The 24,870-nt window shown below is 49.9% G+C and overlaps 1 protein-coding gene across 9 annotated transcripts in view; it reads left to right on the top strand.

Moving 5' to 3' along the window:
* The window catches only part of HDAC4 (histone deacetylase 4), a 168,185-nt gene that overhangs the window by 59,880 nt on the left and 83,435 nt on the right, over positions 1–24,870 (top strand). For 8 of the 9 annotated variants that reach the window (XM_050339456.1, XM_050339460.1, XM_050339459.1 and 5 more), the window contains one exon: positions 11,273–11,344. In XM_050339456.1, coding sequence (XP_050195413.1) covers positions 11,273–11,344 — 72 coding nt within the window. Of the gene's footprint in view, positions 1–11,272; positions 11,345–24,440; positions 24,598–24,870 lie in introns of those variants that run through there. The other variant, XM_050339464.1, reaches the window with a different exon arrangement.

The raw sequence follows: 24,870 nt of genomic DNA on the forward strand, positions 1-24,870 counted from the left end.
TTTCCAACCTCAAGGGTTCTGGGATTTTGGGTTGGCCTCATGGTAGGGTGGACTCTCCTCTCCTTGGCTTGGAAACAGGAGTTGCTCCTCTACACCCCAGGAAAGGGAGGTTTCTGTTTGGGAACGTGGCACCCTCACACTCCTCCCGTGTTTAGTGCCATTTCAGATGCTTTCACTAAAGCACATCCACGTTCCTGGTATTATCTGCTATTACCAGATTAGATCACCATGGAATAATGAGCCAGTGTGGCAAGGAACAAGCATTATGTATTCCATGAGCATTTCAGCTTGTGTTAACCCCTTATTTCCAAAGAACAGAAAAAAAAGGGAAATTCTGAGCGTGGGGGAGTTGTGGGTTGTACCTTTCTAGGGGCACTGGGAGGATTTTCCTCTGTTGGAGCTTTCTGTTGCTTTCCATCATCAAGGTGAATCAAGGGAGGTGTTGGGAGCCATTCTCTGGGTGAATCCCAGCTGGAAGAACTCAGGATGAACCTGTGTGACCTGGTGGGTGAAATGCCAAGGTACCTGGAGGGTAATTTGAAGTGTTTCTGGTGGTGACTTCACAGAAATAACCATCCAGACCCTGCACACCACTTCCTTCCATTTTCACGTGCATTCCATTTTTCTGCTGGAAATCTGAGCAAAGCAAGCAGAGAACTGGTGTTTTCTGTCTTTTTGAGGGCCAGGGTGGCACTCAGACGTGTGCTCGCTCCAGGATTGCATTTTGGGCTGCCTTAAAATGTTGGACCTGAAGGAGTTTTCACTGGTGGGCAGCGGGTTTGGTGCTGTTGCAGTAACAGGCTTCCATGTGGAGATGGCACCATGTGTGAGGATGAGTTTTCTACCCTGACAGAGGGTGGGGTTAGGTTGGATGTTGGGAAGAAATTCTTCCCTGTGAGGGTGGTGAGACCCTGGAATGGAATTCCCAGAGAAGCTGTGGCTGCCTCTGGATCCCTGGAAGTGTCCAAGGCCAGGTTGGACGGGGCTTGGAGCAACCTGGGCTGGTGGAAGGTGTCCCTGCCCGTGGCAGGGGTGGGATGAGGTGATCCTTAGGGTCCCTTCCAACCCAAGCCCTTGGATGGCTCTGGGATTCTTGGGAAGGCAGAGCTGCTGAGGCTGTGCAGGGTGAGTGGGCTGCTGGCTCTTACCCCAGGCCAGAGGGATGAGCTGCAGTGGGTCCTTTCCTTTCCTGCTGAACTCCAAATCTCCATTTGAATCCAAGCTCTGTGGATGAAGTTTTTGACCCAAAGGATAAAGCAGGTGATGGACAGAAGGCACCAGGGCTTTCAGAGCCAGCCCTGGGAGGTGGGGAACAGGCTGCTCTCCCCCAGGATGGGGCAGTTCTTAAGGTCCCTGTGAGAACACAGGCAGCTGGCTCTGGAAAATGGCACTGTCCTGCATAATTCCAGCCCTGGGGAAGAGGGGAGCTGTGGTTCCTGGGATACCTGGGGGATGGGGATGTGGAGCTGTGGTTCCTGAGTGTGTTGTCCTGATGCCCACTGGGGAATGCTGGGGCCAGCAGGGAGGTGGAAGAGCTTTCCTGGGGTCCTGCTCAAGCTGTGGGTCTGCAGGAAGCTGTGTGTGAAGCAGGCGTGTCCTCTCCAGCTTCCCTGACCCCTCTGTTTGGGTTTTGCCTTCAACTGGAAGTTTTCTTGGGTCCCTGAAGGCTTTTTTTGCCTCTGTGGGGTTTTCCCTCGGTATTTTCTCTCTTGTCTCGTAGCAGAAAGGCTTGCTGGAGCATGGGAAAGGTTGGGGCTGGAAGCTTTGAAGCCTGGGAGCCACCTGGGACCCAGCAGCTCCGTAAACCCGAGCCCTGATCCATTTGCTGTTTCCATGTCTCTGTATTTATTTTCCTCCAATTCCCCCTTTTTTCCTCTGCTCCTTCCAACTCTGCCATGTGCTCAAGGAGCTGCAGCTTAGTAGTGAAATCCTGGATGGTTCCCATGGCCAGCAGGGTCCAGGGAAGGCTCCAGGCATCAGTTTTCCTTTGCCTGTTTTCTCCCTGCTCTCTGCCTCATCCAGGAATTCTTCTTGGGTTTAGCACTGGTGTCATGGGTTGCTGAGTAGTTGTTGTCGCTTCCCTTTTTCTGGAGTGGAAAGGATGGGAGCCTTTGGATGCAGCCTGCTTTGGAAATGGTTCACAGAGTCATGGAATCTCCCACAAGGACCATCAGCACAACTCCTGGCCCTGCCCAGGACACCCCAACGTCCCTAAGGGCGTGTTGTCCAAACCCTCCTGGAGCTCTGGCAGCCTTGGGGCTGAGACCATTCCCTGGGGAGCCTGTTCAGTGCCCACCACCCTCTGGGGGAAGAACCTTGTCCTGAGATCCACCAAATTCCCCCTGCATCATCCCTCTCGTGGCTGAGTGCTGTTTGGCCTGTGAGCCAGCAGGGCTGGGGCAGGGAAGGAAATGCAGGCTCTGTGGTTCCTGTAACACAGTTTGTTCCCTCTTGGATCCTTCCCTTCCCGGGGCGTCTCTTCAGCTTGAACAGCGTGTCCTGGGAGCGTGTGGGCAGGAGCTGGAGCCTGCTCTGAAGCTGTGGAGGAGCCAGGCTATCTTTCAGCTGGATTTCTTCCTGACAGTTTATTCATTCTGGAGAGGAGGGAAAATCAGGCAGGTTATTGAACCTCCTCTCCTGCCTTGGAGATGTGCTCCGTTGCTCTCCCGCCACCGACAATTGAGGATTATTTCAAGGTGGCTTTTCTTCCTTTTCCCTCACTTCGTTCTCGTGTCAGCAATCAGTTCTGAAAAACCTCCCCAAATCTGGGGTTGGGCTGAGGGGGCACTGTAGCTGTGAGTTTGGAGCTGTCCAGTGGGAATTCCCGGGTTCTGAATAGCGGGTGATCGGGAATCGGCCGGGTGCCAGCGGCACCTCTGCCCCTGAACAGTCCTGGGGGGTGGCTCCTTTTGGTGTGCTGGAGTTCAGGGGATCTGTCTCAGCAGATTAAGCTCCTCACGTTGATAACGCTGATCTCCTGTAGAAATACTTAGCTGGGGTTGTGGAACGCTCCCGGGAAGGATGGAAAATTTTACCCACTTCTGATAAAAGGCTCCATTAAAACTTCAAAGAGAAAGAAAAGAAACCCAACACCACGCAGGGAACGGGAACATTTTGCAGAACGGCTCTGGAAAGAGCCTGTTGGTTGAACATAACATTCCAGAGGGAAGTTAAACGCTTGGACTGTGCTAATTTCTTGAGGACAGTCACCTTTTCCGATGGATTGCACCCTGCAGATGGTGGCAGATTGTGCCCTCCTCCACTCCTGCCAGGAGCCTGTGCTCACTGACAGAATCAAAGCAGTGAGGATGGAGCTCTCCAGAAGAGCTGATGAATCTCTTGCCTTTAAAACTGAAGTGCTTCGTGCCAGGGAAAATATCCATGAATATATTTATAGTTCCGAACAGCGGAGTCTCGGCTGCTTTGGAGCAAGTGGGGAAATCGCTGCTCCACCGAGTCTGTGAAAGTGGAATCTACTTTTAGATGCTTTGCAATGATAGTCGGGTTTTTTATTCCAGCATTTAAAAATATCCGAAGGCCAGATTTTAGGAATCTGCACAGGATGGACAGGAAGATGAAATATGTGGACAGTGTAAAGCTGGGAGATAAGGGCAGGGGTCACGGAATCTTGGAATCCCAGAGTGCTTTGGGTTGGGAGGGACCTCAAGGCTCATCCCATTCCACCCCCTACCATGGGCAGGGACACCTTCCACCAGCCCAGGTTGCTCCAAGCCCTGTCCAACCTGGCCTGGGACACTTCCAGGGATCCAGGGGCAGCCACAGCTTCTCTGGGAATTCCATTCCAGCCCCCAACGATTCCTTCCCCCTATCCCATCTAGCCCTGCCCTTTAGCAGTGGGAAGCCATTCCCCCTTGTCCTGTCCCTCCATCCCTTGTCCCCAGTCCCTCTCCAGCTCTCCTGGAGCCCCTTTAGGCCCTGGAAGGGGCTTTCAGGTCTCCCTGGAGCCTTCCCTTCTCCAGGCTGGACACTCCCAGCCTGTCTCCATGGCAGAGGGGCTCCAGGCCCCTGTGGTCAATGAATTAGATCAGGGACAGGTAGACTGGGACATTTTTCCTGCTGCCTGGTGTAGGAAGGACTGGGATACTGGGGAAGTGATGTGCAAGTCCCAGGCTGACTTTGCTTGCAGGGTCTCACCTGGCACGGATTTAACATCAGGGCATCTTGGATCCTGCAGACTGGGAGTCTCCCAGCACTCAGGGAGACAGGGACATGGTGGGAATGGAACCCCTGAAGAGGTGTTGGACACCCACCACCAGGGACCTGCTGACATTGGCCACGAAGAGAGTCCATGGGACGTGATGGGGCGAGCTCGGCCTGAAATAAAGCCTGGCCTGGGACACAGCTCTGTGCCTGGGAATGTCCCAGGCCTGGGACACAGCTCTGTGCCTGGGAATGTCCCAGGCCTGGCACACAGCTCTGTGCCTGGGAATACCAGTGGCTGGGCAGTGCTGGAGTCAGGTGTCAGCCTTTCCTGCGGGGCACTGCAGAGGTGGAACTCACAGGAGCGGCTGCAGCGGCACTGGGAGTTGGAGGAGCCCGAGCGGCTCCGGAGCACCGTTGGGAAGCACTGGGAATCCTGGTGCTCCACGCTCCTCTGGGAGAAGCTGCCTTTGCCAGGTGGGTTCCTTGGTGGATTCGGAGCCCTCTGAGCTGCCAGGGTGTGACAGGGGCTCAGGATCATGTCCTGATCAGCCTCTCCTGCTCCCTGTGCTGGAGCTTGGCTCGAGTTGGACTTGGCCCTAATTTTCCATGCACCAAACAGGTTATAGAGAAATTTTGGAACTGGTTATAGAGGAATGGAGTGAAACCCAGCATTAAGTATGGGCGTTTTTGGCTTAAAAAGGAAAAAATGCCCCCCAAAAGTGTAGTATGCATTCTCTTCCTTTAATGGGGTAGTTTTTCCTTGGTATTTTATTGGTTTCTTCCCTGGATTTTGTGCCGGGGGGGGCAGTGGAAAGGTTGGCTGGGGGGGGGGTTCTGCCTCTCCTTGCCCAAAGTGGGAGGCAAATCCTCTGGAATGGGGCAGCTCTTCCTTCTTGCTGTAATTCCATCAGGGCCACGTGCAGTGAGCGTTGTCTCTGTGATCCCGTGGATTGGTTGCTCCACACCTCACATCCCTTGCTTTTAGGTGGAAAGGGTTATTTTATTCCCATGGATTTCCAGAATGACACATCTTTGAAGTTCTGGGTGGATGAAGTCACCAGAGTCTGCTGGAGAGACTGGAGATTGTCATGTTTAGTAGGAGTTGCTTGGTCCTCCCACTGCCAAGAATTAGGGAAAATAAGGGCCTAGGAAGTGGAACACAATCCTTTCAGGGCTTGCCATTTGAAAAGCAGTCTTGTCATTTGGGTATTAGTCTGTCAACACCTTGGGGGCCACGGTTTCCTGGTTTAACACTTCTTGGGTGTTTTGGTTTCTGGGATAACTTCCTAGGAATACATTAAAGGTGCTTTCTGTATGAACTGCTGCTGGGCATTAGAATCCCACAGTGGTTTGGGTTGGAAGGGACCTTAAAACTCATCCAGTCCCACCCCCTGCCATGGGCAGGGACACCTTCCACTCTGCCAGGTTGCTCCAAGGTTTTTATTTCTGATTGCTTTTACCTTGCTGTCAACCAAAGTGGGACCTGTTGGGTTTATCTTTCCGGGTTCGGGGGAGGAAAGCAGGACCAGGCTCTTGTCGAGGTTGTGCCTGAGTATCTTCAGATTCTTGGTAAATGCTCCTCTGGATCTGAATGCAAAAGAAAGCTTGAAAGCCATCCTAGTTCTCATTTGTGAGGTGCTGTGGGGTCTGCTGGCACTGGGGGAATGTCCCACCTGGCACCTGGACATAGGAATGTCTCTGGCTTCATCTGAGGTGTCAAGGGATTGGAGGAGGTTTGTGATTCCAGATGTGCCAGCCTCTTCTGTAACTGGGATGGACAGCGGCCTGACCCAGTTTCTGCTGCATCCAAAGCAAGCAATCAGAATTATGGCCAATTAAATCTGTGCCCAGGCAGTGCTGCTGATGGGGATGTGTTGTGTCACTCGCTGGCGGTGCAGGGTGGCTCGCTGCAATATCAGATGTAGTTGTAGTAGTGCTGTTAATGAAAAAATTCCCCAAACAACCCCAGCTGAGCAGGATTGGATTCACCCTGATCTGAATGGCTGTTTTGATGACACTTGTAGGCCAAACCCGAACGTATTTAGATCCCAGCTCTTAAGAGATCCATTTTTTGTTTTAATTGTCTCCTCTCCTTCTCTCTCCCTTCTGCCTGCAGCATTTTATTTTTACCATCCACCTTTACAGTCTGAGTAAACAGTACTCAAATCCTGGGTTTGGGCTGGAGTTCCAGAGGCTGGGGCTGGGTGTTTGTAGCAGTCACAGTCAGCTCCAGCCTTAATTGGTATTTGGGGTTGATAGAGGCTGTAAATCTCCAAGAAGGGAAGGGAAGGATGCTCTCATTTTGTTAGGCTGCTTCTCTTTGGGATGCAGAGTGCATCTTCCAGCTCTCTGGGCTAATTAAAATGCCATTACAGTACATGTGGTGCTACAATACAGTCTAGGGAGACTTCCAAAAATAGATCCTTGAGTGCAGACAAATTAGAGAGGAAATATGCACTGAGCATTTTCTCATAGGTTTAAAGAGAAATAATCCATTTGCTGCCCTAATTGCTTTCTTGTAAATGTTGAAGGAAGGCTCCCCCGCCCAGTCCGTTCTGAGTGAGCAGACAAATAAATAACGCGTCCGTGGTAATGAGTGTTCTCATGGCTAATATTGTCACTCGTCACACGCCGCTGACGGGCAGGGCAGGCTCTTTGGGTGGACTGTGCTCCGTGGGCAGGGAGGGAGGATTTTATTCCTGGTCTGGGATCCCAGGGATGCAGGGTTGGGGCAGGGTCTGGTTTTTAAACTCCCCAGCCCCTCCCCGAGCCCTGCCGAGCAGAAATCCTGGGTGCACGCTGCGGCCCCGGCTCGTGTGGGAAGCGCAGGGGCCTTTCTATGGCGTGGCTGTGGCACATGGATACTGGGAGCAGAAATCCCTGCGCCTGGAAGAGATCCCTGGGATTGCTGCGGCCTTACACGTGTAATGGAGACAGCACATAACTCCTGGGTGCTGCCAGGGACAGGGAGAGCTCTGGCTTGGGCCAGCAGGGACCTCTCTGATTCCAGCCTGAGTCCAAGGCATGGGGCTTGTCCTGGCTTGTGGAGCACTGGGCAGCCTTCCTTGGAGAGGAGGAGCTGCGGGAAGGGCATGGCAGCAATCCCAGAATCCCACAATGGTTTGGATTGGGAGGGACCTTAAAGCCCATCCAGTCCCACCCCCAGACACCTTCCACCAGCCCAGGTGGCTCCAAGCCCCGTCCAACCTGGCCTTGGACACTTCCAGGGATCCAGGGGCAGCCACAGCTTCTCTGGGCAACCTGTGCCAGGGCCTGCCCACTTTCTGAGTAAATTCCCAGTCTTCTCAGAGATCCCTGATTTGTGCTGTGCAGTGGGGTGCTGTGCAGAAGGTTTATGACTCAGGAAGATCAGAAATTGGTGGACTGGTCTCCCAGCTCGCTGCGTGAGCAGAAAATTGCTCATCCTAAAAATGTCTCGGGGCCAGCACCTCATCTCCCCTCCCCAGGGATGGTGCTGGAAGAACTGAGCTCTGCAGCCCCTCAGTCTCCTGGTTAGAAACCTTTTCTCAGGGGTTTCCCCTTGATTGCCCACGGTTCATCCTGGGGGGTGATGACCTTGGACGTGTTCTGGTGACACATCCAGGGCTCAGCTCGGTTCCTCGGCACCGCAGATGAACAGGGAGCGCTCGCTTCGGTGAAGTCCTTCGGCTTTTCCTTCTCCTGCCCTTGCTTTGCCAGGTATTTTTCATTTGTAGTGGTACCCATGACCATCATCATTAGCGTGGGAGGGGTCGTGCTCTTGTCACTTCCCATCCAGCCATTTTCCAGCTTGGATTCTCAGTTTGGGGCTGCAGGGGGGCAGAGCTGAGCCAACAATGCTGATTTTCTCTGCTTCTTTCCCCCAGCTCTCCTAAAGTTTTGCTTTCACAACTCTGTAGAATTTCCCCCCTGCTCCAGGTGTCCTTTAAAAGATAATTTCTGGTAGCTCCTCACTTCCTTCCAGGAATTCAAGTAGGCCAGGGTGATTTGCATCGGATCCAAAGATCTGAATACATGGAAAACTATTCAAATGACCTCTTGGTTCCCAGTTCTGCCCTGCATTTTTAAACTCATAATTACAGCAAGGCTGCTTCCAGGTTTCTGCAAGCAAAAATGCTTCAGCCTTCTCTTTTTGTTTATTATTTGTCTTTTTTTTGTTTGTTTTTACAACTAGTTTGTCTCATTTATTTATTTATTTATTTATTAAATTAATACAACTGGTTAAGTTGTATTTCCCCTGTCTTTGTCTGCTCTGGATTTACCCTGGGTGGACTTGACAATTTTTTTCCAACCTTAATGCTTCTCTGGTTTTGTGATGTTGTTGATTTTGATGCTTCATCTTTCCTGATGGTTTTTATCCATCATGTTTCTGGTTTGTTCTGGAGTGAGCTGTCACTGTTTTGCCTTTGTTTAACTACTTTCAATGGCTTTAAACCCTGCAAGCCCAGCTGTGCCTCCAAACCTGTATTCTTAAATAACTCCCTGGGACAGATTAAGAGAAAAACAAAAGTGTTCAAGTTTCCATCAGTGAATTATGGCTTCATCTGATTAATTAGTGAGTAGAAATACCCATCTGGAAATTAAGCTGCACTAATTGTTCTCAGGGTGCTGTTTGCTTCCCTCCAGGTTCGATGGACAGAGCAGGTTGTTGCAGAGTTTTTGGGAGATCATCAGACAGAGCCAGCTCAGGAGATGTTTCCTTGCCAGTGATTTTTAGTAGCTTGGGACAGATTTGGGCAGTAGAGAGCTCAGGGGTGTTTTGTAGTTGCTGTGGTTTGTGTCAGTGTTCCAAGCAGGGTTTGTGGCTCCTGAGAGGGTCAAACCCCGTGTGGTTTGAGCCCTTTGCTCTGGCTTGCCTGGCCATGGTGGCACTCCAGGTTGCTTCCCGTGCCTGCCCACCTTTTGGGAAGTGCAGAAGCACCTCCAGTGATGATGGCAGGAAACCCCAGAGCAGCAGTGGCTGAAAACGCTCTTCTTGAGCTTGTGTCCAAGTTTATCTTCAGTGTGATGGTGCAACAGGGCCTGGAAGCAACTGGGTTGAATATAAAAAAAAAGGGAGGTTTGTTTCCCTTTTAAAGTGCAATAAAGCACAGAACCACAGCCCAGGACTCCAACTTCCCCATCTTCCAGTGGGCACTTCTTGAAGTTTTTAGCAGATAATTCTTTAAAGTTTGACAAGGTTTAGATGATCTGTTTGAGAGGAGGAATCAGTCAAAGCAGCCTGGCTCCAGAGCAGGGGTTGCTCCAGCCCTGGAGCAGCTCTGGGGCCGCCTCTGGACTCTCCAGCAGCTCCATGTCCTTCCTGTGCTGGGAACTCCAGAGCTGGGTGGGGTCTCACAAGGACAGGGTAGAGGGGCATTTTAACCTCATTTTATCCACAGCAGTACTTCAGGAGAGGAGGGGCCTTATACAAATATTTCCTGATAAAGCACCTCCTTGTTTCTTTGTTTGTTTGTTTTTTCCTCCAAAAGAGATTTATTTGTTAATCCCCCAATACAGCAAATCCAGAAACGCAGTCCTGACACCCTTTGGTGTTTCAGGTGTCAGATATTGTTCATTTTCTTCTGTGATTAATCTTAATCTGTTATGCATTTCGAAACCAAGATTGAACTGTGTTGGTTTGTGGGTTTCTCTGTTTTTCTTGATTATTTGAGAAATGCAGGCACTTTGTTTTTTAGAATTAAACAAGGCTTCAAAATCCCCCAAACTGACTTGGATCTGCCTCCCAGGGCACCTGGCTTGGGTCCTTCAGCCTCAGCAGAGAAGCTGAAAATAATTCTGCTCCCCAAAAACTGGGAGGTTCCCAGGGCTGTGCTGCCCACTGAATCTGGAGCAGCTGGTGGATGGGTTGTATTTAAAATAGTGAGGTTTTGCTCTGCCTTTCAGTCTGGTTTTCTCCTCACTTGCTGCTGTTCTCTGCTGTTGGTGCAGGTGAAGCCCAGCTGGCCAAGCATCGCCCCCCCAGTGCCAAAGCTCGGCTATTCCAGCACATCCAGCCCTGGAGTAACAAAGCAAACCCCCCCTCCCCATGTTATATGTGAATAATCCATAGGACCTGGTTGAGGGGAGGAAAACAAGCAGGGTCAGAATTTAATTTATTGACACGTCGCCTGAGGCTGCACCTCGGGGATGGTGAACCCAGGAGAAGTCCCAGCTGTGCTTTATCTCCACAAAAAAGGGGGAAAGAGGGAGAAGGAGACGAGTCTTCACATTTTTCTAACTCTGTCCTTTGCCTGAGAGAGATGGGGTGGCTTCTTTGATGTCTCCAGACAGGGTTTGGCTTGATCCTATCAGAGCTGCAGCACAGGAAGGGGGTTAGAGGGGAAAAGGGAGACAGACGGGAACAAATAGGGTTGAGATAAATTCTCTGTGTTCACATATTCATAATTACACCAAAAACATCATTTAGCACGTTTTGCTTCAACTTTTATTGGAAGGGAGTGGGGGATGCAGCTGGGAAGGGAATGGCTGAGTAGAAAATCAGGTCTGGCAGTCTCCAGCACCGGCTCTGGTTCTGTTTGACTCTACCTGGCTGCAAGATACAATCTTGGAAATACTTTAAATAGGGAACTGCTTCAGCAAGATGGATTTGTGCATCTCATTTACAAAGTATGTTTTTAATGCCTTTCTGAAATCCAAACTTATGCAAAATGGGGCTTGTTATGCATGTCTCTGCATTTTAATCTCCTGCAGTGATTTGTCAGTTTTCCTTAACATCTCCCTGGCATATTCCAGCCATTCTTCAACTTTGCTTCGTGGGGCTGCATCTCTGTGGCAGCTCAGCTCTCCCAGCAAGGAAGGAACTGCCATTTAGTCATTCTCTGGTAAGGTTTCTAAGCTGCCATGCCTGTTCCCTTGGACTGGGAGCAGTACCAGTTGTGGACTGAAAGGCTGGGAAAACCTGAGCGTAATTTGGGATACAGTCTCTTTTATTTTCTGCTCCAGCTGTCCTGGGAATGTTCTCATTTCCATTGATTTGTGCTCCTTGTGTTTCTGCTCTGCATTGATAATTGGTTACTGATTTTTTTTAAAATTTTTTTTTCCCTGGCTAAAAATAGCTCAGCTGCCCAAAGTGTTGATGTGATTTTATTCCTTTTCCTCTTTCCAGATGGGCTTTCTGGCAGAGACCAGCCAGTGGAGCTGCTGAATCCACCTCGAGTGAACCACATGCCCAGCTCTGGTAAGGGAGGACTTCTTCTTCTTAAGCCTCCTTCCTGCTCGGGGGTGCAGGAGAACCTCCTGCAGCTCTGCCTTGCAAGTGGGAGAGCGGGATGCAAATGCCAAATGCTGGCACAAAGTCTGTTAGGACTTGCACACCTCTGCTTTCCCAGGCTGGGAGAGTGGGATTTGGGAATGGGGCACAACAGCAGCCTTGGGAGTCTTCAGTGAAAGGCAGGGGGATGAGGAGAGCCCAGCCGGGTGGGAGCTGCCTGGTTTGCCTTAGAGAGGAGAGGGCAGGAGAGCGAAGCAGCACCCTCAGGAGTCCTTTCCCAGCCCAAAGGGAGCACTGGGAAGCCAGGGAGGTTCTTGGGCTGCTGTTTTTATTAAGGAGGAATCTTGTGTGGAAAGAGGGGCCGAGGCTGGGCTGATCAAAGGGGCTCTCTGGGCTGTTTACTCTTCTCCCTCTTCCCATGATCCTGCCACGGCCCCTCCTGGGTCTTGTCCTTCTGGTGCCCATCCTGGAGCCTGGCTGCTGCTCACAGCAGCAGCTCTTCAGGGGATGGGAACCAAAGTTCTGCTCCCAACTCCTGGAATTCTGTGGAAAACAGTCTGCTGCTGGTGTTTGTGCTTCCCCTCTTCTCTCTTCCCAAAGCATTTTGTTTCCAGGTGCAAACAGAGATATTTATACCAGGAGGTAGAAAACACTCTGTGCTTTGCAGGTAGCAGCTCAAATCTTCCAAAAGCCCAACTTTCCCTTCTCTGTTGCCTTCCAAAATGCCTCCAGGGCCTCTTGTATTAAGGAAAAGATCTCGCAGGAGATCTGAGCCTTTCTGGTGGTGCCAGTTGGAAAGATGTAAACGAGGTTTATTCAAAACAACTTCAGTAGATTGGGGGGAGCAGGGGGGAATGGGCTGTGACCTAACCTGGAGTTTTGTGGACTTCAGTGCATGTCTGGGGAAGGAATCTTTTAAGAAGGTCGAGCACTGGGGGGAAAAAAGGAAGAGCTGGTTGTTGACCAGCGTTTGGATTCGGATTGAGAGGAATCTCCCTCCCCTCCATGTGCTCCCAAACGTGTCCAGCAGGTAAGGGAGGTTCTGTTTTCCCAGCCCTCAGAGATTCCTGGTTTTGAATGGCTGTGGTAACACAGGTCAGCTGACAGGTTTGTCTCCCCGCTTGGGATCTTTGTGCCGGGTTAATTCCGTGGCTCCACACAAGGGTCCTTGGGGTCCCTTCCAACCCAAACCATTCTGGGATTCTGCTCTGGAAAAGCAAGTTATGTGTGGGATTTGGAGTTGTGTGCGTCCCAAGTCTCAGGCATGGCTGAAATGATGATGTTGGAAAACGGCTTAAGGAAAAAAAATGGTTTGATTGTGTCCTGGGAGATTTAGTTTAAAATGTTCTCTGCCCTGGGCAGGGTGGAGTTGAATGAACTGGAGTGGTCTCTGGGCTTTTATCCTGCATTTGGGTGTGAGATAAAATCACTGGGGTGTGATTCTAGGAAACCAAAATGGTTTTCTCCTCACCACCAACCAAGTGAAGGAGAGGTTTGACCCTTGTTAGTTGTTCTCCTCTGATGTGAAATGGTGAGAAAGTCCTAAAAATCCTCCATCCTGCAGAGCATTTCACAAAAAAAGGAACATTTCGGGCAGTTTTGTGAAATGCTTTTAGGAGTGAACAGGCTTGAGTGGAATTGAAGTTCAGTTGTAATTTAAATTATTGAGCACAGTTGTTTTCCTTAATTCTTTCTTTTTAACTCAGAGTGGGCAGGCCCTGGCACAGGCTGCCCAGAGAAGCTGTGGCTGCCCCATCCCTGGGAGTGTCCAAGGCCAGGTTGGAGCAACCTGGGCTGGTGGAAGGTGTCCCTGCCCATGGCAGGGGTGGGAGAAGATGAGCTTTAAGGTCCTTCCAACCCAAACCATTCTGGGATTCCAGGATAAAAGAAAAACTACCGATTAATGTAGTTTAGAGCCACCAGTTCCACCCATGCCCTGGGCAGGGACACCTTCCACTATCCCAGGTTGCTCCAAGCCCTGTCCAACCTGGCCTTGGACACTTCCAGGGATCCAGGGGCAGCCACAGCTTCCCTGGGCATCTGTCTGTTATGCCAGAGCTGGAACCCAGAATGTGGATATCCTCATCCTGTGGGGTGGGAAGAGCAGGAGCCCACAGCTCCTCAACTTTGCTTTGTTGTCCTTTGTCTCAGGAAAAATATTTATCCAGCTCCTCCTTTCTTACCCACAAGGAAATGGTTATTAATTGCAGGGGGTGGGATGAATTATTAACAACTTATTCCTCTTTCAGCAGCTGAAAGCAGCGCTTCAGCCTGCAGCTCTTGGATGCAGAGCTGCTCCTGGATGAGAAGGAACTGGCAGGAAAGTTTGCTCTATTGCAAGCCCCAACTTGCTAATTTTCTTTATTCTTCCCTCACCTTATTTAGTTCATTAATTCCCACTGATCAGCTCTGAGTTTCACAGGATTCCTTTAGTCCATTAGTTCATCTGATCAGCTCTGGGTTTCACGGGATTGCTTTATCCTGACTGTTCACCAAAGTGTTATTTTCCAAATTAATGGTTCTCACCAATTCCCTGCCAAAGGAAGGGTTGTTTTGTGTTTGTATAAAAGCAGGTGGTGGAGGGAAGAGCCTTGGAGTGCTTGAACTCAGTGAGTGCCTAGGGAAGGAGGAGGTGTCAGGATGGGAGCAGGCATGGAAAGACTCCCGAGAAGGGTTAATCAGGAATTTGATCCCATTGCTTCTGGCTTTGCTAAAAATAACAGTGCTGTGAGATGAATGAAAAGGGATACATTTTTCATGGAAAGTTGGGTCATGGATTGAGGGGTTTCTTGGGGAAAAAATCAGAGGTGATCTTGGAGGTGCCTGTGCCGTGTCTTGTCTGCCAGGTGGGTTCCCACTCCGGGTATTTCACCTGGATTTGCAGCCTTAGGGAGGTAACCAAGGTGAGATCTTTGTTGTTTAGTTCTGATTTGATTTTTGATGCTGGTACTTTTTCAAGGGAAGCCAGAAAGGAGGAGCTCTGGGATTGCAGGGTCTGACAGCCTGGGCTCCACTCCTCTTTCCCACCAGCTTGTCCTGACGGATGGATGTGAGCTGGAGGAGGAGCATGGACTGTTCCTTTGGTCCTCCTTCCCTTTTCATGCCCTGCTTTGCTCCCCAGGGGGCTTTCTGCCCAAATTAATTGGGGGGTGGTTTATCTCCAAAGGGGAAAGAGCAGCACCTGCCTTCCAAGGATTTTAGGAATTCCTCTTCTCCCGGAGCTGCCTTTAGCAAGATCTCAGAGGCTCTTCCCTGGTGTATATTGATTTTCAGGGCTATATTTGGCTCTGCTTTTTCTTTGGCCAGTGGAGGGAATATCAGGTGAATCACTTGTGCAACAATGCCTGAAATACCGGAGCAGACTCCAGGTGCTTCCCTGGGGAATTGCTGATGATTCATTAAAGACACATTCCCTCATTCCCCAGGGAAGGGGACTCCCCATTCCTGGAAATGTTCGAGGTTGGACAGGGCTTGGAGCACCCTGAGCTTGTGGAAGGTGTCCCTGCCCATGGAATGAGATGGACTTTAAGGTCACTTCCAACCCAAAGCATTCCATGATTCTGTGATTAAATATCTGCTCCTTTGGCTTAACTTCTTGTGATTTAAACCACTCAGCCATCACTACTTTTCCATCTGTTTTTCATTCAAGGGGCTGTGTCGTATCAGATGATTCATTCATATTTGATTAGAGATTTCATTATGAGCTGGCCTGAAGTTTTTTTATGATCTAATAAAAAGCTTTGGAATCGTTGATTTGGAGCTGCAGTTTTAATAGAGAGAAGAGATGTACTGCACGTTTTAATGGTACTTTTTGGAGGTGTTTTTTAAAGCTCTGGCAGTTCTTGTGGTGAATTTTGTACAGGGAGGTTGTTTAGAAGTTTCTGATGGAATTCAGTGGCCTTTCCCATTGGAGGCAGGAGCTCCTGAGTTACTGTAGCACTTCTCCAGGTTGCACTGATGACCAAACCGTGGGTGAAACTTAGGTCAAAACTTGCCTTTCTTGCCCCATTTGTTGTCCTGTCCATCACTGGAACGATGTTGATGAAGGTCTGGAAGATCCTGAGCTGTCAGGGCATGGTGGGCATTGGTTAAGTGTCATATGGGAGGTTTTTATTTGCAGTGATGTCAGCTGTGTGCAGATTGCCCCTCAGATCGAAGAAATTACTGCAGGTTTTTTTCAATTTCTGCTAAAAATACATTCAGCTGTTACAAGAATGTATTTTAAAAAATACTTACAGAGTGACTGCCTTTATCCTCTGTGTTTTCCTATTCCAAAACTGCCTTAAGCTCTTCAATATTTTTCAATGTTGTTTCCAGCTTTATATAATAGGAGCATATCTTTATGCTTTCAATATGATGGGAAATTGCTCTATTAGAAAAATATCAGACCTAGTTCTTTTTTTACTGTACTTTTCTTACCTTTGATGCTGGTAAAATGTATTCAAAGGGAATATATAGTGCAGAAGTAGTCAAAGGGAGCATCCTGTTCCAGTGGGGAGGCCCTGGCACAGGTTGCCCAGAGAAGCTGTGGGCATTCCCAAGCAGGATCTTGGGAGAAGCACCCAGCCCTGTCCCTGGTTGCCATTCCAGTGGAACTGTGTGTGTATGTGGGGGGCATTTAACCTCACACATCATGTTTTGGATTTTAAAGCCAGCTCAGATGTTCCAGAGGAAACGACTCCTTGTCTCCCTTTCCTGCCTTGGATATTCTAGAGGGCCCAAAGAGCTTTTCCTGGTGGCAAGCACAGAATCATTAAGGTTGGAAAAGAATTCTAAAACCACTGAATCCAACCTTTGACCAAAAGTTTTGCTGGCAAGCTACAGGTGGAACGTTATCAAAAAATCCCCCCCCTGTTTTTATGGATAGAAAAAATAAAATTCCTTTCATGTTACATGTAAATCCCTGTCCCAGGGATTTGTGTATCCTTACAGGTGTAATACATATGTATATATGTGTGTGTCTGTATTGGTGTTATCCTTGTGTAATCCCTGTTCCAGGGATTTAGCGTGGCTTGAACTAAACAAAATCCAGATCCCTGTCCTCCATCCCTGGCTGTGTCTGTGAGAAAATCTATAAAGACTCAGGAGTTTAAAGCTCATGGGAAAGGATAACACTGGAGAAGGCAGGAGGAAAAGCTGGAGGAAGAGGACTGAGTCAGTGCTGGGGCAGACATATCCTGGGAGAAGCTGGAGAATCTGGAGAACCATCTCTGTGAAGCGGCCGAGGTAAAGCTGCTTTTCCACCTTCCCCCAAGCCACTGGAGTGGCAGAGCCCCAAAAGTGGTTCCTTTCCTTCTCGTGCCCCAGGTGCTGCTGCTCCCTCACCACCCTCCCTCTGGATGGGCCAGCAGGTGTGGGGGGCAGGAGGCCGTGGGAGGGAGTTCCCCTGGGTCCCTCTGGAAGGGGAATGCAGTGCTTGGCTCTGGCCCACGAACACACGGAAGGATTCCTCAGACATGTAGGGAAAACCCAGGAGCTGCCTGGATTAATGGGAAGAGCGTGGCTGTGGCTGCTCTGATCCTCCACAATGGTCCACTTTGGATGTGTGGAGCTCCAGGTGGCCACTGGTTATCAAGTCCCTGACCTTCAGAGATGATGCCCCCAAAACTCCTGGCAGAGCCCTTGGGGTGGCTCCCGGCCAAGCTCTGTCTTTCCTAATGGTACTAAGTAAATAGGTAAAATATCCCTTTTGGCACCTTGGGGACCATGGTGACCCTACACTGGCATGAAATAATCCTTAAAATTGCAGAGAATGAAATTCTAGAGTCTCCCTTCTCGAGTGGCAGCGCAGGGCAAGGCTGAACTTGTGTTCAGGCTATTGCTTTCCAGCCGCCTCGATACACGATATGGCCGTGTCCTGGTGCTGATAAGAGCTGGGAATAACAGAGCAGGAAAGATCCTGGCTGTGTTGACACAGGGATCAGGTGTCCTGAATAAGCAGCCAAGAAACTTCATCTGGTTTATGTGCAGCCAAATGTGCACAGTGTCTGTAACGAGTTGTTTCACCTCGGTCAGTGGAACAGGGAATTGGGGGAACCACCAGGAAAACTGGCAGTTTATCTCCATTTGGGAATACATGGATTACTGTACTCTGTCCTCTCCTGAAGCCCCAGTGGTGGAGACCCACCAGTCAGGATGAAAAAGAACACCAGGTGGTATTTATGGCAGAGAGGCTGTGGAGTGTCCTCCTGGACTTCCTCAGATCTGCCATCTCCTGCTTCTGCAGACCTGCTGCTCCCAGGGGCACAAGGGAGCAGCAAAGGCAGTGTTTGGACTACGCTCTCAGGCACGTGGTAGGATTTTTGGGGTGTCTGTGCAGGGCCAGGGGTTGGACTGGATGATCCTTATGGGTCCCTTCCCGCTCAGGATGTGCTTTGGTTCCCTGGTTCAGCTGGCAGCCCAGTTTCCCTTTGCTGGTTCACATGCCAGGGCTGGGCACGAAGGTGGCACTGCCACCTCCTCCACTCCCGTGCCCTGGGAGCTGTCTCAGCTCTGTGCCTTTCATTCCAAGTGTTCATCAGAGCCTTCAGCCTCCATGTGCCAGGAGTCACCTTGGAGCACCCTTCCCACCTGACCCATCCTGAGTGCCACTCAAAGAACCGTGGAATTCCAGACTGGTTTGGGTGAGTAGGGACCTTAAAGCCCATCCAGTGCCACCCCTGCCATGGGCAGGGACACCTTCCACCAGCCCAGGTTGCTCCAGCCTGGCCTTGGACACTTCCAGGGATCCAGGGGCAGCCACAGCTGCTCTGGGCACCCTGTGCCAGGGCCTGCCCACCCTCCCAGGGAAGGATTCCTTCCCAGTATCCCACCTAACCCTGCCCTTTATTTCAGGGAGGCCCAGGCAGATGAAGCTGCTCCTCTGCCCTAATCTGAAGGGGGGGATTTCAGGAGAACTTCATTAAAGACATTGCCCCACCCCAACCTTTCCAAGCATTCCCACAGATACCAATTATCCTCCTTCCAGGTCCAGAACATGCTTTACTCATGTTCCAACCCCCCCATTTGTTGGATAAACTCTGTTTTCTCTTTAGAAGAGCCCAGTTTCAGCAGAAATTGTGTTCTTGGGCACAGAGCGGGGAGCTTTGGAGTTCTGCTGCTGTTTGCTGGGTTGGAAAAGGTTGCAGTAGAGAAGCAGGAAATGCATTTCCTTGGCAACTTGTGCATCACTGAACCCCAACAAATTCCTGAAGCTTGAAAATACTCATATCCTCAAATATTCATAGACTTTTGCCAAAAGAAGCCTTTTTGTACTTTTTCTCCCAGGCTTAGCAAGGTGCACTTTCCTTGTTGCTTTTTTAAAAAAAAAAATTTAAATATTTAATGTTCTTTATCATTGTTATTATTTTTAAATAATTTGGGCTTCAGTGCAGAGATTTGGCTGCAGGTGCTAACAGAGTTACTGCTGCTGGTCAGGATGTTGGTGCAGGAACTACACCACAGTTCTGTTGTACAAGAGATAAATCACTTTTAAATGAGGTGCACGAGGTGACAGATGAGTAGGAATTACACCTGATGTAAAAATCTCCAGAATATTGAGACAAATTCTAGTCCTTTTAAAGCACTTTAATGGGGGTTTTCAGACAGGCATGCAGCATGTTGGATATTAAGTGTTATGTAGTTTAAAACACTCTTTTACTCTTTATCCCATGAGGTTAAGTTTGTGCATGGGATGAGAATTTCAGCTTCTAAGGAGCTGTTACGTAACACAGGGTGTTATTTACACCTTGGAATTGAACATTAACTGCTGGTTTGTACCTAAACACCGCTTAAAACCCCAAATACTGAGCTGTGCATCCCTGGGCAGAGAGAGCTGCCTGCAGGTATTGAGGGGGTTTCTGACTTCAGCACAGAGTTAGGGGGTTAAACCCGGCTTGAAAGCGGCACCTCCTCGATGGATTGAACACTGTCAGTGGGACTCTGATCTTTAAGGTCCTTCTGATCTTTAGGGTCCTTCCAACCCAAACCATTCCCTGATTCCATGAAGAGCGTCGCTCCTGGTTTTCGGTCCCTTCCCGTTCTCCTGTAGCTACAAACAGCTTTAGACACCCTGGGTGGAACAGTTGGAAGTTCTGAACTGTTTGAAGAGCAGCTGAACTCGTTTGTCCTTTAAGCCGTTGCAAAACCAGATCTTAACGCAAATGCTAATTTTGAGACATTGATCTTCCCGAGCAGCAGATATTTCGTCTTACACGCGCCAGATGGGTTTGCTGCTGGCATCACTTGTGAGATTATGGTCAAAACAAGGACAAATCCGCTAGAAAATTCCAAGACCTTACTGAATAATGTTGCGTTTTCCTTCCCAGGGATCAGCGAGTTGTCGTTGTGCTTTATTTTGTTGCTGTCAGGGTGACTGGTAAAGCCTCTTCAGGCAGCTGAGAGGGGCTGGCAAGGAGAGGAGAAGCTTTGCAGTGAAAGACCTCTCCCATCCTGGGGTTAGTTTAATAATAAGCTTTGCATTATTTTACATATGTTTTTATAGTCATGCTGGGGGATTGGCAAATTATTTACCTACAAGAAGGCTGGAGAGGGACTTTGGACAAGGGCATGAAGGGACAGGACAAAGGGGAACGGCTTCCCAGTGCCAGAGGGCATGGCTAGATGGGATATTGGGAAGGATACTGGGGGGTTAGATGGGATATTGGGAAGGAATTCTTGGCTGTGAGGGTGGGCAGGCCCTGGCACAGGTTGCCCAGAGAAGCTGTGGCTGCCCCTGGATCCCTGGGAGTGTCCAAGGCCAGGTTGGATGGGGCTTGGAGCAACCTGGGCTGGTGGGAGGTGTCCCTGCCCGTGGCAGGGGGTGGCACTGGATGGTCTTTAAGATCCCTTGCAACCCAAACCAGTCCATGATTCTGTGAGGCTCTCCAGGGATGGCTCTGGCAGCGGTTCATGCAGGTCACTCCCTGCCTCAGGAGGTGGTGGTGGTGGGCAGACACCTCCCAGGTGCTCCCATGTGCACTGACCGTCCCCAAGGTTCCAGTGATACCTTTTCCCCTTAACCAGGAGCATTTCCACTGGGGTGGCACAAAACCAAGCTGCTGCTGGTTACGACATCCTCAAATTTGTGTACAACACCGGGGATTTCAGAAACAACACTTCCCCTGAGCACAAATCAAGGCAGATGGTAAAACCGAGTGACCTACAAAATATCACAAGTTTTCTCCCCAGAAATGTACAGTACAAACAAATGTACTGTCACCTAAAAATACCGAGATGGCATTTCTGACAGAGTGATGATCGTACAAGGGAGTCAAAGTTTGGATGAGGTCAGGAAGGAATTTTGTGTCTCCTAAACACACACTGGTGATCAAACTGACTGTAACATGTTTCAGCCCTGTGTTTCTTCCTCCTTGGAGCTTTGTTTGGTTGGGTTTATCTAGTTCTCTTCTATCTGTGAATTAAGTTGTGCTCTAAAACCGCCTCTGTTGATCTGAACACCTCAGTCTGTGGCAAACAGTGCTGCTTTGGGCTGTTTGTATCATTTTCCTCTGAAAATAAGGCCCAGCAATCTCCTTTCTAAATAACATGCTACTCTCTCAGTGTGCAGACAGTGGGTTTTGTTAATGGTCCCTCATGGATCCATCCTTACACAGAACAGAATCATGGAATCTTTAAGGCTGGAAAAGTCCTCTGAAGATCACACGGGGCTTAATGAAAGTGACCTAAAAACACAGGTAGTGTAAAGCATGATTTGCTTGATGGAGAAGGCATTAACTGTGTCCTGGTGTCCAACAGGAGCCCTATCTCAGTGTGGTTTTGGAAGGGACTGTCTGTGTGTTTGGATACCCCCTTGAAGCAGTGTTTTGCCCAGGAATGTTGACAGGAACCAAACATCCTGTTTCCATCCTTGGCAGTGACGAGCGTGTGCAGCGTTTCAGGGAGGCCATGGATGAGCCATTTCCATCTCTGTTTGTCTCCAGATACTGCTGAATCCAATTCAACCTTCTTAAACTTGCTTTTATAAGCCTTCCTCCTCAGCTCACCCCCTGTGACTGTTCCTCAGTCGCCTGGATGTCCTTTTTATCTCTTTCTTCCAGCCTTCTGAAAGCCTTTTGTCCACGGTGTCCTCAGTTGGCCGAATCCCTGAACCCTCTGCAGCTTCTTTCCCAAGTCTTTTCTCTTTTCCAAGTGCTCTGAAAAGTGAGTCATGGTTATTTTAGGTCCATACAGGATCTCCAGCCTTATATAGATGTTTTATGTCTCTCACCTTCGGGCTTCTCTCCTCATCCTGTTTCTCTTTGGGGAAGGATCAGGCTGCACTCCAACTTCCTACTTTTCTCTGGGTGCTTCCAAGGGCTTTGAGAGTTATGGGTGTCACTGAGGAGTTTGATGAGGAGAATAAGATGGGAAGTGGGGGTTTATGTGGGTGTTCACCCCCATTCCTCCACTTGTTTGGAAAAGGGAACACTGTCCTTTTCCGTTTTCTCTCCAGAGCCCTGGAGGGGCACAGGAGTGCCGTGCTCATTGCTCTTCCTTGGGCTTGGTGGGAGATGATGATTTTCAGTGCTTGATTAACCTTTTAGGAACAGTGTTTTGTGAAATTTAAATGCTGTTCTCGATGTCAGGGACCTTTTGATTGCCACTGAGTGTCCGAGGACGGGCGAGCTGGGACAAGAAGTTTCAGTCTAAAAACTGGTAGGAACAACGTGAAGTTGGTCCTTTAAAGGAATGTGTTCATTCAGAGAGGGGTTGGTTTATTGCTGCACTGGTTTTTCCTTAAGAGGGAAAGTTTAAAAGGAGTTGGAAAACAGTATTCATAGAATTGTGGAATTCTGGAATGGTTTGGGATGGGAGGGACCTTAAGGATCATCCCGTTGCCCCCCCTGCCATGGGCAGGGCGTCTTCCACATCACCAGCTGTGGATCCCAGAGTGTGTTCCATCTGTCTCCTCTTTGCCTGACAGTGCCCAGAGCTCCAGCACCACTCTAGCTCCTGCTTCAAATGATAACAATCCCTTTCCCTCCCAGGAGGGCAAGGCCTGGGTTTTGGCCTTCCTTCCCAGCAGCAGAGAGGTGCCTTTGCTCTCCCATTCCCTCTCCATGGCTTTGGGCAGCCGACAGCCCTTCCCTGTAGCCATAACTGCTTTTCTCCCCCACTCTCTCAAACTGGCTGTTTCCCAGCTGGCACCATCCCCACCTGCCCTTCAGCTCCCATCACATCATCCTGCCCACGCTGCCCCTGGACCCCTCTGGCTACGGGAGCGGCACCGCTGGGCTCTGACGGGAGCTGTGGTGGGAAAACAATCCTTCCTCGGAGCATCCGAGCGAGCAGGAGATGTGATGGCTCCTGGAATTCCACTGCTTAACTCCTGACACTCCTGCTGGGGCTTTTCTTCTTGCTGAGGGAGAGGTCACCCCTTTGGAGGCTCCAGAGGACCAGTAGGCAAGTCCCTCAAACTCCCCCTTGCCTGTCTAGCCAGATGGATTTCCTTTTCCTCATGGGAAGTTTTCCATGTACAATCTCAGGGTGAGACTTTCTGGCTCCTGCTGCATCTCCCCCATGTTTAATTCTCTCCTCTAAAGCATCACTTTCCCTTGGAGGAAGCTCAGAGTGAGATGAGAGCGAAGCCTGTGGGAAATCCACGTGGGTTTGGCTCTTCAGAAGTGCAGCTGAGCTTCCTTCAACCTGCCCCTTTCTCCTGGGATCTGGAAAGGTGAGGAGTTCCCTGGACTGCTGGTTCAAAGAGGATCAGTGGCTGGATAAGGCTTGAAACAAGGAGACAGGGGAAATTGCATTCCCAGGAATCCCAGAATCCTCAGATTGGTTTGGGTTGGAAGGGACCTTAAAGCTCAACCAGTTCCATGGCAGGGGCACCTTCCACCAGCCCAGGTTGCTCCAACCCGGCCTTGGGCACTTCCAGGGATGGGGCAGCCACAGCTTCTCTGGCCCCCTGAGCTTATTTTTGTGGTTTTCTGCTGCTGGTTATTTATTTAGATGCTTTTTTCTGTGGAAACCTGTGGGTTTGGGATGCCCACCCCCAGCAAGCAGGGACACCATGGAAGCAAAGACTTCCCACAGCTGGGTGAAGTCTGAAGTAAGAAACAGTCCCAACCAACTGGTTTGATTCCATTATCTTTAATTTCAGTAAAAGCTCTGGCAGCATCCAGGACAGTCATTTGTTAGAGATGTCACTGATGAAAACAAGGAGACAGAGCAGGATAATGGTTGAAGAGGAGGTGGTGGAACTGGAGTGTCTCCCTTTGGAGCTTCCCTTATCCTGCACAGGCTCATCTCTTGGAGACATCTCTGTTGGAGCCGTCTGTGCCATCCAGGGATTGTTCCTGCCTTGAACTCTTCCTGTGCTCATGAAGGGAGGACCCAGATATTCATCCATGAAAGTTTATCCAAACTCTGATGTCCTGCTCTGAGGGAAAAGGGGTTGGAATGAGATCCCTTCCAACCCAAACCATTCTGGGATCCCGTGAAAACACCGGAAAAGGTCGGTTTCTGTCTGCTGTGGAGAGAGAAAGTCTGTCTTAGTTTGGTGGGTTTGCTTTTTCTTCAGGTGAAGAGACCTTTTTTAATGCTTTAAACCTTAAGATGGAGACAGTTGTGCTGTTCAAGTTTTGGTGTCCTCATCACCAGGAATAAGATCTGTGTGCAGGTTTCTAATACATGCTAATGAGATCCTTTCGGGGAGGGAATCAGGCTCCGAAAAAAGCCGGATTTAGAAATCCAGAATCTTAATGTGTCTTCAGGTCTGGGTAGTAATCAGCAAAAAGTTTGTCGGTGATGAATGAGTGAGTGACATTTCCAGCTCCATCTGTTGCCTCCGGAGCGGCGCCTCACGACGCGTTTCCACGGCTGAGGGGATGATTCATTTTGGTTCCCATTCATGGGGTGGGAAATATTCCGGGAGCGGGGAACGACTCCAGCCCTTGCTGGAGTGCAGCGTGTGTGGAGCTCGTAGGAAACCTCAGCTGCTGTTTGTGCTCCCACAAAGGATCCAGGCTGTCTTTGAGGTCACCCACGCTATCCAAGAATTCCCGGGGACGGACCAGCCTTTGTGGGATGGCTCCGGTGCCGCTGCAGCCTGGTTTTCCTTACGGGCCAGTGGTCTGTGTCCGGAGTGAGGAAGCACCTCTGGGGGCAAATCGTGCTCCCACTTCTCCAGCTCGTTGTCCTTTGGATTATCTGGGCTGTGATGCTTAAACTTGTCGGGTAATTCCAGCCCCAAACGCCCTCCCTGGGATCTGCTCCTGGAGAATGGGATAGTAAAGGTAAGGATTCAGCGGAGCAGATGAAACTGTTTCTCCCTGCTGCCCTACCTGGTACCTGGGTTATCTGGAAGGTCCTTTCCAACCCAAAGCATTCCCTGATTCTGGGCTGGTCCCTCCCTTTGCCCTGGCACTGATCCAGGGAGGAGCATGGCAGGGCTGTGCCTTCATCCTACCCCACAGGATGCTCGGGATGTGCCCCAGGGAATATTGGTGTCCTGGGGGCTGCTCCCACCTCCTGCTCCTGGACCAGGCTGGGGGCTCCTCTAGTCCAGT

This window comes from Myiozetetes cayanensis, unplaced genomic scaffold (genome assembly GCF_022539395.1).
Source record: "Myiozetetes cayanensis isolate MyiCay16 unplaced genomic scaffold, myiCay2020 scf9, whole genome shotgun sequence".
In the NCBI taxonomy this organism is placed as follows: Eukaryota; Metazoa; Chordata; class Aves; order Passeriformes; family Tyrannidae; genus Myiozetetes; species Myiozetetes cayanensis.